The 12,358-nt window shown below is 42.3% G+C and overlaps 1 protein-coding gene across 1 annotated transcript; it reads left to right on the top strand.

Annotated features, from left to right (window-relative positions):
* The first annotated feature begins 541 nt into the window (after nt 1–541).
* On the top strand, nt 542–7,295 carry LOC115200391 (VIP36-like protein). The gene is made up of 9 exons (XM_029763425.1): nt 542–766; nt 2,218–2,336; nt 2,704–2,821; nt 3,053–3,135; nt 3,338–3,361; nt 3,797–3,958; nt 4,043–4,157; nt 4,805–4,915; nt 5,082–7,295. The coding sequence occupies exons 1-9, from the start codon at nt 574–576 to the stop codon at nt 5,222–5,224; spliced, it is 1,068 nt and encodes a 355-aa protein (XP_029619285.1). The 5' UTR covers nt 542–573; the 3' UTR covers nt 5,225–7,295.
* Nucleotides 7,296–12,358: the final 5,063 nt, after the last annotated feature.

Genomic DNA, 12,358 nt, shown 5'->3' on the forward strand with positions numbered 1-12,358 from the left:
AGAGGCTATTTTCACAAGACTAAGGGTGGGACACAGCCGGATGAATAAGACTTTAAATGTGATTGGACCGCATCCAACAGGAAAATGTGGTTATTGCCAGGAAACAGAGACAGTAGAGTATGTACTGATACAGTGTGGGCAGTATGAGAGGGAAAGAGAAAGGCTGAGATCCCGTATGAGGGAGAAGGGGATACAGGAAAATAGTTTAAAGAGCATGCTGAGTAAAACGTCATTAGATACAGTCTCAAATATATATTTTAAGAGAAATGGCTGGCAGGATCCAGGCTGCATCACACCCGGCTGTGATTGGGAGTCCCATTGGGTGTCGCACAATTTGCCCAGTGTCGTCCGGGTTTGGCCATCATTGTAAATATGAATTTGTTCTTAACTGTCTTGCCTAGTTAAATAAATGTTGAATAAAAACTTAAATAAATAGGTAGGATTTCGTTTCTTCCTGTCTCTGGCCCACACTCCAGTACAGTAGGTAGCGGTAATGCACCATAACATTGGATGCCAACCGCCGATAAACACCACCGAAGAAGAAGAAGAAGAAGAAGAAGAAGGGCCGCCACCATGAGCAAGTCCAATTGGTTTCGGTTGAGCAGTTTTCAGATATTTGATTTAATGTTTAATCAGCGAAACATTCATGAATTAACATGTCTGTTTACTATTGTCGTTATTTTAACGTGTCAGTGTCTGGCAGACGATGGCTACGAAATGGATGACTTTTTAAAAAGGGAGCACTCGCTTACCAAACCATACCAAGGTAACGTTGGGCTGTCCTTTGCCGGTGTTGTGCCGAAAATCTCTCCCCATTCGCGTTTTTCATTGCTGCGACCTGTTTTGGTTTGAGAATGATTTTATCTTTTGATTTCCAGACAACGTTCACAAATATTGACATGTGTCTTCTACAAAACTAGTATTGAGTTCATCAGCAAGTACTTACTGTATAGCTTGCATTAGCTATTGTCTCTAATGTTGCGTGATGGGTATTGGCAGCATAGTGTTAACTCACCTAGCGAACAAGTGCCACCTTCATAGGATTGCATTTTATTGCGCAATGATTCCTAATACGGGAAGGTGGTAGATTATTGATAGTAAAATAATACAGTGTAGGTATGTAAATGTAGTTGACATGTGTAGAGAATTGTGTTATCCAAGGTGGATCACCACAATAAACAACCATTTACTGATGACATTATGGGTAGCAAACTAGGTATTTTATAAATGTAGCTTCTGCATTGGTCCCTCTAAAAAGGACAGAGATCGGTTGAACTGCAACATTTACCTGGAGCTAACTCTGCAGATAGCACTACCGGGTGATTTCAAAAGTCACTCAGTCGATCAAAAAACAGTTTTGCTAAAAGTATTATTTTATTCCACTTTAATTTACAATCTGTAGTAACATTTTAGAATAGAAAGGTTCAGAACTTTTGTGAAACATCACAGCAGAGTTGAAAAATATATGGCAAATATAAGTAAATTGATGGTGTTGGGGGATAGATGGGAAGGTTTGAGTGGAGCTGAAGGGTGGGATTTAAAACAACAAGATGTCTAATGTAAAATATGCTGTGTCTAAAAAAAAGTATATTTGGATTTTTTGTGAAACAGCACAGTTAAAAATATATGGCAATGTAGAAATCAAGCTGGATGGGAGGGGTTGATGGTAGCTGAAGGATGGGATAAAAAACAAACTAAAGTTAACTACCCATCTGTGTCCGTAAAATGTATATAGTATGTATAAGCTTGAAGTAGAAACCTGTAGAAAGTGTTGTTGTCCATTAGTTTACTCCAATTAAGAGAGGGGTGGATAGGGTTAGGGGAAAATAATGAAGAAAAATATATTGAAAAAATATATTCCTGAATGACAAGAATGTACAAAGCTGTCATCAAGGCAAAGGGTGGCTACTTTGAAGAATCTCAAATATAAAATATATTTTGATTTTAACACTTTTTTGGTTACTACAATATTTCATAGTTTTGATGTCTTCACTATTATTCCACAATGTAGAAAATAGTAAAAATAAAGAAAAACCCTTGAATGAGTAGGTGTCCAAACATTTGACTGGTACAGTATATATAAAGGACAAAGATCGTGATTTGTTCTCAAAGGTGAGCTAAAATATTCTCACATTGCTGTGATACAATGGTGAGACCACTGGACAAAGACGCCTATATCAAGTTATGCATAGTGATTGATTGTGTTTGTTTGTGTAGGGGTGGGCTTCTCCAGTTCCTCCCATTGGGACCTGATGGGCAATGCCATAATCACCACTGAGCATGTGCGACTGACCCCTGACTTGCAGAGCAGACAAGGAGCAGTGTGGAGCCGCGTTGTGAGTTAAGCTCTCTCCATCCCCAAGTAGATACCAGCACCCACCAGCACACTACTGCTAATCCTTGAACAACCCAAGACTCTTACATCTCTGCATTGTTAAGAACACTGACATCATAGTTTGTAGTCTGCTGTGCAACTTATAGGCTTAGTACACACGCCACAAATTATGGCAATCACTTCACCTCATTTGTAGTAACACTAGCATAAATTAGGCCTATACTTTCTGACCACATGTACTACTCTATATAGGACATAGCATTTCAACATATTATGATAGAGAGCCCTCAGGTAACATGCCATGCCACAACCTGCTTTTCCTCATTCACTGTACTGTCTATGTCTGCCTGTATGGTCTCCTACCACAGCCCTGTTACCTGAGGGACTGGGAGCTGCAGGTGCACTTTAAGATCCATGGCCAGGGGAAGAAGAACCTGAATGGAGATGGAATGGCTCTGTGGTACACCAAGGAACGCATGCAGACAGGTACTGAGCTTACACTGTCTAACACACAAACCAGGGTTTCCCAAAGGGCACCCTGTCCCCTATATAGTGCACTACTGGTCAAAAGTAGTGCCCCATATAGGTAATATAGGGTGCCATTTTGGATGCACACCAAGGTTAAACGATTCAAGAAAGTCTCTAGTGTTGTTAATATTACAATGGTGTCAGCATTGCCTCCCTAAAGTGTTGACTGCTGGGGTTTAACACTTGCAGGTCCTGTGTTTGGAAACATGAACCTCTTCACCGGCCTTGGAGTATTTTTGGACACCTACCCCACTGAAAATAATAACCATGAGGTACTCCAATCCCCCCTCTGCCCAATCCCCCTACTCAGATCAAATAGCCTTCACTCACTCACTCACTCAGGTGGACAGCCCAACACGTATTTATTATGGGGATCTGTCTATTCCCAAACACTGATTGTGTGTAATTGGTTTGGGTGTACAGTGTTGTTTCTGCTACAACCTGTGTTTCCTTGCTTCCCTCTTGGACACACAGAAGAAGTACAATCCTTCAACTCAGGTAGCTACAGTAACCTATCAGCCATGCCCAGTCATTTCCCCCTGAATTGAATTGCATGTTTTGTTTATTTATAACCTCATCACACCACAACCTGTCCCATCCATGTCGGCCAACCCACATCATTCACGTGTCTCTGACTTGTTTGATGGGTGACATGTCTCAACTCTCATCCATTTTGTGAAATACGTGGTACGTCAAAAGACTAGTGTCAGAAGTTGTTCCTGTTTGCCTGAGAATATAACTCTGGCAGTACTACTTCATGCATTTAGTCAGTGGTTGTGTCTGAAATGGCACCCTATTCCCTATATAGTGCACTACTTTTGACTAGAGCCTTATTAGGGGATAGGGTTGCCTTTTTAGATGTAACAAGTGTGTCTCGGGTCACTGAATGACATACATCAGGCATATCACAATTACTTCTGTTTGTCTCTGCAGAGGGTGTTTCCATACGTGTCAGGTATGGTGGGAAACGGGACTCTGGCATATGAGCACGATCGTGATGGCCAGTCTACGGAGCTTGGCGGGTGCACGGCCCTAGTGCGCAACATCCCCCATGACACCTTCCTCCTCATCAGATACACCAAAAACAGACTGACAGTGAGAGAAACACACAGCACCACATTTAATAAAGTAAAAGGTGGCTGTTAGCATTTAGTAACATATTGACCTCATGTCCTACAGATACAGATTGATGTTGATGGCAAACAGCAGTGGCGGGACTGTCTGGACCTACCAGGGGTGCGGCTGCCTCAGGGCTACTTCTTTGGAGCCTCCTCTGTTACTGGAGACCTGTCAGGTACTGATCTGGTCCACTGTCTGAACATCTTTTTATTTGTTTTATTTTTTATTTAACCTTTATTTAACTAGGCATGCCAGTTAAGAACAAATTCTTATTTACAATGATGGCCTACACCAGCCAAACCCGGACAACGCTGGGCCAATTGTGCGCCGCCCTATGGGACTCCCAATCACGGCTGGTTGTGATATAGCCTGGATTCGAACCAGGGTGTCTGTAGTGATGTTTCAAGCACTGAGGTGCAGTGCCTTAGACCGCTGCGCCACTCGGGAGCCAAAATCTCAGAACAGCACTGTCTCTGTTACTGGAGACCTGTCAGGGACTGGTCTGGTCATCTGTCTGAACATCTCAGAACAATAATTACTGTCTTTGTGTTTCACTATCTGCATTATTCTCAAACATTTTTGGAATCCGATAAGTTCATAGTAATCAGATCTATGTCAATTCTGAATGGAGAATGGTGGAAAGCCCGTGGTGTAGCTGAAGGCCTGGGTTCGATCCCCACCTCCACCCTTCCTACTGTGATCTCTGTCCCTGTTTCCCTCTCTTTTTCCAGTTGTCTGAATAGTGTGAAATGTAAAAAATGTATTAGAAACAAATTCTGAATGTTGAATTGTATTCATTTCTCCCTTCCTGTCATTTCCAAGACAACCATGATCTGATCTCTATGAAGCTGTACCAGCTGACCGTGGAGCGTCCTCAGGAGGTGGAAGAGCTCACTGTCCCCAGTGTTGATAACTTTGAGCAATTGAACAAAGGTAAGATTATACAATGGCAAGGTTTTCACATCTTGCATGCATCATTTAATCATTTTGCAGAAATTGTTTCAGAAAATGTGTGATAATTGTTTTTGCCTGTCTATTTCAATGAATGTATTTGATTTTAATGTCTTAATTTCATGATTGTGTTTGTCTTTCATTACAGTGGAGGTGCAAGAGGAGGGGATGAGTGGAGTCCAGCTCTTCTTCACCATAGTCTTCTCCATCATCCGTATCGTCCTACTGGGGGTGGTGGTGGTGGTCATGTACGGGCGCTGGAAGGAAAACAGCCCCAAACGTTTCTACTGAGAGGAGAGAGGGATAGTCTGTCAGCATCCCAAATGGCTCCCTATATAGTGCACTACTTTTGACCAGGGCCTATAGAGCTCTAGTCAAAAGTAGTGCACTCCATAAGGGATAGGGTAGCATTTGGGATGCTGTCTGAGAGAGGGGGATAGCCTGTGAAGGAGCACATAAAGATTTTTAAACAACATACAACCAACATGCTGTCTGCCATACATAGCTTTACTACATAACCATCCCCTTACTTCAATAATACCTCAACTGAGAGAAATGAACCTATCTCAGCCAAAATAAATCAAATGTGACCCTTTTCATTTGAAATACTGTGAGATTCGTCTTTGTTGCCCTTTGTTTCACCTCCGTGTTGGAACGTAAATGCTGAAGCTAGCTAACGTAGGAAAGGAGACCATGACCTGTGAATCGCTGACACTGTCATCAGCACACTGCACTCGTGTGATGTGCATGATGGCTGTGAGAATAGTGCTTTGTGGTTGGAATTGCACTATAGCCTTGCTGTCATTTTCTGCCGTTGAGACTACAGTATTGTTTGCACTGACATGAAACTCCCACAAGAAGTATTATATTGAGCTGCCACAATAACTGTAATGAGAGATATAATTGTTCTGAACTAAAGTGCCTAGCTAGGGCCAGTTTAAGATCAGGGCCCATATCCACAAAGCATCTCAGAGTAGGTGTGGCTTTCTAGATAGTAATGAATAAGATTATATGGACAGGGGGAGCTGATCCTAGATCAATGCAGTGACTTTTTGAATACAGGCCCATGTATCACAATGTACACACAACCTCTATATTGTTTGGCCCTTGACAATACTGTATTGCTGTGCTGTAACTACCATTGATATATCGTACTGTACAGGTCATTGGATGCTACTCCCTTTTGTTTGATCAAAGCTACACACTCCGTTTTCTCTGAGACTCTCGACCCTCCTTTGTAGGTTTTAAGTTGTTAGCAAACCGTTGTTTACCAGCCATCGTGTCAAGCACACAACTATCTCAAGCACTTAATCAAAACAGATCATCTCACCTGTGGCGAATATATTTATTGTAATGAATTAAGTGTTTGTGTTAACCCGATTTGAAGTCTCCGTTTGTCTAGTACACCAACAAATGTCAACCTTTTATTTGACCTTTATGATTGATCAAATGTCTGTTGTTGACCTGTGAGAGTTTTTGTTTTCTATGTTGACATGTCTTTACCCTGTAATGAAAAACTACACATTGACCATCCACATTGAGCCTCAAATGTGAATTGAGTTACCTGAAGTGGTTGTGTAGGTATGGTGGTTCTGTTGGGTATGGCTGAACTGTAACCCCTTAATTGGGGAGGGCGGGCTAGTAGTAATGGCTGGAGTGTAATGGTATCAAATGCATGGTTTCCAGGTGTTTGATGCCATTTCACTCATTCCATTCAAGCCAATATTATGAGCCGTCCTCCTCTCAGCACCCTCCACTGCGGTTGTATTCTATTCATTAGTGCAAACCGTAGTAAAAGCACTGGTGTAGCACATTTTATCTCGGCCTCATGGCGAAATGTGTAAAATAGCATGAGATTAGCTATAATACTGCTTATTTTGACCTTGAGGAACTCTACTTTGCCACTGAGTAAAACAGTTTTGTTAAACTGTTAACATTGCAAAAAGTTTTGCTATGGTTTGCACTAATGAATACGACCCAGGATATGTCAGTCTCTAGGAGGTCAAAAGTCGTATGTGAGACCCTCCAGTGCTGTAATTTTGTTTGTTCATAATGAAGCCCTAATGGATGGGGCTCGATGTGCTGTTTTCACCCAAAATGTTTACTTAATTAAATGTTGACGTCTCTAGTTAATTATGTTTGGGGCTGTGTGATATGACAGTAATTTATTGTCATAAGAAATCATGAAGCGACCCACTCAAACTTTACTATTTAAATAATTGTTTCAGTGGAATGAAAATGTGAAGTTTTTAAATTTACCACTAAAATATTAAATATTATCTTGTTTGTGTACATGAAGAGAATGTGCACTGTAGTGCTCCTGTGTCAAATCTTTTTGAATAAACGTTTCTAATCTAGAACATTCCTAATCTTGCTCATTTGTAAACATATTTTGCCATGTATTTTTACCTCTCTTAAGCCTTGCTCACACTGCAGGCCTTAATGCTCAAATCAGTTTTATTTTTCAAATCTGTTTTGGAATATTGACAGTCCAAACAGCAAGTTACAAATGACCAAATGGGATTTGTGTGCATTCAGACAGCAGTAATTTGCTGACATGGCTACAATAGTTGTCATGGTAACGACGGGTGTTTGCGCAATGGTGTAGGCCGATTTGGTGGTGGTGCTTCCTAACACTCAGAAGTTATGTAGCAAGCTAAGGTGACAACAATGTCTGCAATGGACGTTTCACAGTTGTTTTGAATGTTCAAAATCATAGTGTAAGAACACTTTTAAAGCCTCAAAGGATAAGATGATCCAACTTTCAAAACAAGTCATTTTTGTCTAGCCACAGCAGTCAACTAGCTAGCTAGGTCGCTGTTTAGCTTTCTAGCATATTCACTAATTTGTTTGTAAACAATTAACAAGCTAGTTAGCTACGACATGTTCTTGTCGAAACTGTCAACAGAGTAGTTTGCAAGCAACAAGATATGCCAAATTACAGTCTAAAAACCACTTCAGGGCAAATAAATCAGATTTGACCGTTCAGACAGGAGTTGCATGGCCAGGAATCAGATTTGTATCCGACTTCAAACCACCTTTGTAGGTGGTTTGAAATTTGGCTTTAAATATCATATTCCATGTGCTTTTTGGCTATTAAGAATGGCACCGGAGGGGAAGGCTGCCGTTTTACGAGCTCCTAACCAACTTTGCTAATTTGTTCGTTTTTTCGCATTGTTTGTAACTTATTTTGTACATAATGTTGCTGCTACGGTTTCTTATGACCAAAAATAACTTCTGGACATCAGAACAGCGATTACTCACCTCGAACTGGACAAAGATTTTTTCTTTAATGAGTCCAACGTGAAGGATATACTGCATTCCTGGGAATGGGCCCAAATCCCCGTCATTTGCATGAAGAAAAGATGGAGAAAAGGGGGGCCGAGGTCGGGCTACCTTCTGAGAATTCGTAGGCGAGTGAGTAAACCTCCACTATCATCCGTTCTATTGGCCAACATGCAATCGTTGGAAAACAAAATGTATAATATACAATCAAGACTATCCTACCAACGGGTCATTAAAAACTGTAATATCTTATGTTTCACCGAGTCATGGCTGAACGACGACACAGATGATATAGAGCTGGTGTGATTTTCCATGCATCGGCAGGACAGAGAAGCTATGTCTGGTATGATGAAGGGTGGGGGTGTGTGTCAATTTGTCAATAACAGCTGGTGCGCGATGTCTAATATTAAAGAAGTCTTGAGGTATTGCTTGCCTGAGGTAGAGTACCTTATGATAAGCTGTAGACCACACTATCTAACAAGATATTATTCGTAGCTGTCTATTTACCACCACAAACCGATGCTGGCACGAAGACCACACTGAACCAGCTGTATAAGGCCATAAGCAAACAAGACAATGCTGAACTAGAAGTGGCGCTCCTAGTGGCCCTGAAAGACGGCCCTGAAAGAATTTCACAGGACTCTATGTAAATTGGAAACCATATATCCTGAGGCTGCATTTATTTTATCTGGGGATTTTAACAAAGCTAATTTGAAAACACGACTACCTAAATTCTACCAGCACATTGATTGATTTACCCCCTCGAGCAAAACACTGGACCACTGCTTCTCTAATTTCCACAATGCATACAATGCCCTCCCCCGCCCTCCCTTCGGCAAATCTGACCATGACTCCATCTTGTTGCTCCTCTCCTATAGGCAGAAACTAAAACAGGAAGCGCCCGGGCTTAGGTCTATCCAACGCTGGTCTGACCAATCGGACTCCACGCTTCAAGATTGCTTCGATCACGTGGACTGGGATATGTTCCAGGTAGCCTCAGACAATAACATCGACGTATACGCTGACTCGGTGAGTGAGTTTATTAGGAAGTGCATAGGAGATGTTGTACCCTCTGTGACTATTAAGACCTTCCCTAACCAGAAAACATGGATTGATGGCAGCATTCGTGCAAAACTGAAAGCGCGAACCACCGCGTTTAATCATGGCAAGGCGACTGGAAACATGACTGAATACAAACAGTGTAGTTATACCCTCCGCAAGGCTATCAAACAAGCAAAGCGTCAGTATAGAGACAAAGTAGAGTCGCAATTCAATGGCTCAAATACGAGACGTATGTGGCACGGTCTACAGACAATCACGGATTACAAAAAGAAAACCAGCCCTGTCGCGGACATCGACGTCTTGCTCCCAGACAAACTAAGCAACTTCTTTGCGCGCTTTGAGGACAGTACAGTGCCACCGACATGGCCCGCTACCAAAGACTGTGGGCTCTCCTTCTCCATGGCCGATGTGAGTAAAACATTTAAACTTGTTAACCCTCGCAAGACTGCCGGCCCAGACGGTATTCCTAGCCGAGGCCTCAGAGCATGCGCAGACCAGCTGGCTGGTGTGTTTACGGACATATTCAACCAATCCCTATCCCAGTCTGTTGTCCCCACATTCAAGACGACCACCATTGTTCCTGTTCCCAAGAAAGCTAAGGTAACTGAACTAAATGACTATCGCCCCGTAGCACTCACTTCTGTCATCATGAAGTGCATTGAGAGACTAGTCAAGGATCATAGCATATCCACCCTACCTGACACCCTAGATCCACTCCAATTTGCTTACCACCCCAATAGGTCCACAGACGATGCAATTGCCACCACGCTGCACACTGCCCTATCCCATCTGAACAAGAGGAATACCTATGTAAGAATGCTGTTCATTGACTACACCTCAGCATTCAACACCATAGTACCCTCCAAACTCGTCATTAAGCTTGAGAACCTGTGTCTCGACCCCGCCCTGTGCAACTGGTTCCTGGACTTTCTGACCCAGGTGGTGAAGGTAGGAAATAACATCTCCACCTCACTGATCCTTAACACTGGGGCCCCACAAGGGTGCTTTCTCAGCCCTCTCCTGTACTCCCTGTTCACTCATGACTGCGTGGCCATGCATGCCTCCAACTCAATCATTAAGTTTGCAGACGACACTACAGTGGTAGGCTTGATTACCAACAACAACGAGACAGCCTACAGGGAGGAGGTGAGGGCCTTCAGAGTGTGGTCTCAGGAAAATAACCTCTCACTCAACGTCAACAAAACAAAGGAGATGATCATGGACTTCAGGAAACAGCAGAGGGAGCACCCCCCTATCCACATCGCCGGGACAGTAGTGGAGAACGTGGAAAGTTTTAAGTTCATCGGCGTACACATCACGGACAAACTGAAATGGTCCACCCACACAGACAGCGTGGTGAAGAAGGAGCAACAGATGGAAGAAATTTGGCTTGTTACCGAAAACTCTCCCAAAATGTTAAAGTTAAGCAATCGAGAGCATCCTGTTGGGCTGTATCACCGCCTGGTACGGCAACTACACCGCCCTCAACCGCAAGGCTCTCCAGAGGGTAGTGTGGTCTGCACAACGCATGACCGGGGGCAAACTACCTGCCCTCCAGGACACCTACAGCACCCAATGTCACAGGAAGCCAAAAAGATTATCAAGGACAACAACCACCCGAGCCACTGCCTGTTCATCCAGCTATTATCCAGAAGGCGAGGTCAGTACAGCTGCATCAAAGCTGGGACCAAGAGACTGAAAAACAGCTTCTATCTCAAGGCCATCAGACTGTTAAACAGACATCACTAACATAGAGAGGCTGCTGCCAACATACAAACTCAAATCCCTGGCCACTTTAATAAATTAATTTAATAAAGGTATCACTAGTCACTTTAAATAAAGACACTTTAATAATGTTTACATATCCTACATTACTCATCTCATATGTATATACCGTACTCTATACCATCTACTGCATCTTGCCTATGCGTTCGGCCATCACTCATTCATATATTTTTATGTACATATTCTTATTCATTCCTTTACACTTGTGTGGATAAGGTAGTTATTGTGAAATTGTTAGGTTAGATTACTTGTTAGATATTACTGCATGGTTGGAACTAGAAGCACAAGCATTTCGCTACACTCGCATTAACATCTGCTAACCATGTGTATGTGACAAATAAAATTTGATTTGATTGTGGTATGAGCTTGACGCTCCTTTCCAATAATTGTCAAGGGCCTTATTCTGGTGACATGGTGATCTCTATGCTTGACTGCTGTTTTGACAAATACATTTAAAACATTCTCGCTCTTTTCCATAATCTCATCATGTAGACTAGCCTTCCAGCACTGTCTCCGATCTGTTGGCTAGAGTAGGTGTGCCGGAGTAGGCACATTTGCTATTTAATGCGACTGTTTTTGTAACAAAACTATCCATAGAGTTGAAAAGGGGAAACACAGTGAACATTCCATTTTTATTCAGAACATGAAAACTTAAGCTATTTAAATTTTTTTGGTGCACTAGTCATCACGCACTGATTTTTATCTGCGACAAGTCAGTTTGCTGGAAAATACAACCGGAGGGAAAATGCACATATTTTCTTAATGCGGATTTTAGAATATTTTCATGAAAATCTGTCGCAATTGGATGGAAACCTAGCTATTGAAGAGGTTTGAAATTGGAATGCTAGTGTACTTCCTGAATAGACTGGAATTTAAATGGAATTGTCCCCAAGCCTGATAGATAAACATTGGACTGTTTTACACTGGTAATTACATAATACTGTAAACAAAGTAATTACCTGTTTAGCCAAGGCTAGGAGGTGAAGATGACTGGTGTTTCTGTTTGAGCGGCAGATAGCTTAGTGGTTAAGAGCTTTGGGCCAGTAACAGAAAGCTCACTGGTTCAAATCCCAGTGAAATATCTTTCGATGTACCCCTGAGCAAGGGGTACAAATTCCTCTGTATTAGAGTGTCTGCTAAATAACTAAAATGTTAATAGTAGAGGATCAGGTGAAAGGGACTCCACCCACTCTGTGAATGTATGAATAGGACCTTGCTGTCAGAGTGTGCGCAACTGGTCGAAGGGAGTCAGGTGCAGGAGAGCAGAGATGAGTGAACAGGCACACTTTATTC

Source organism: Salmo trutta, chromosome 9 (genome assembly GCF_901001165.1).
Source record: "Salmo trutta chromosome 9, fSalTru1.1, whole genome shotgun sequence".
Taxonomy (NCBI): Eukaryota; Metazoa; Chordata; class Actinopteri; order Salmoniformes; family Salmonidae; genus Salmo; species Salmo trutta.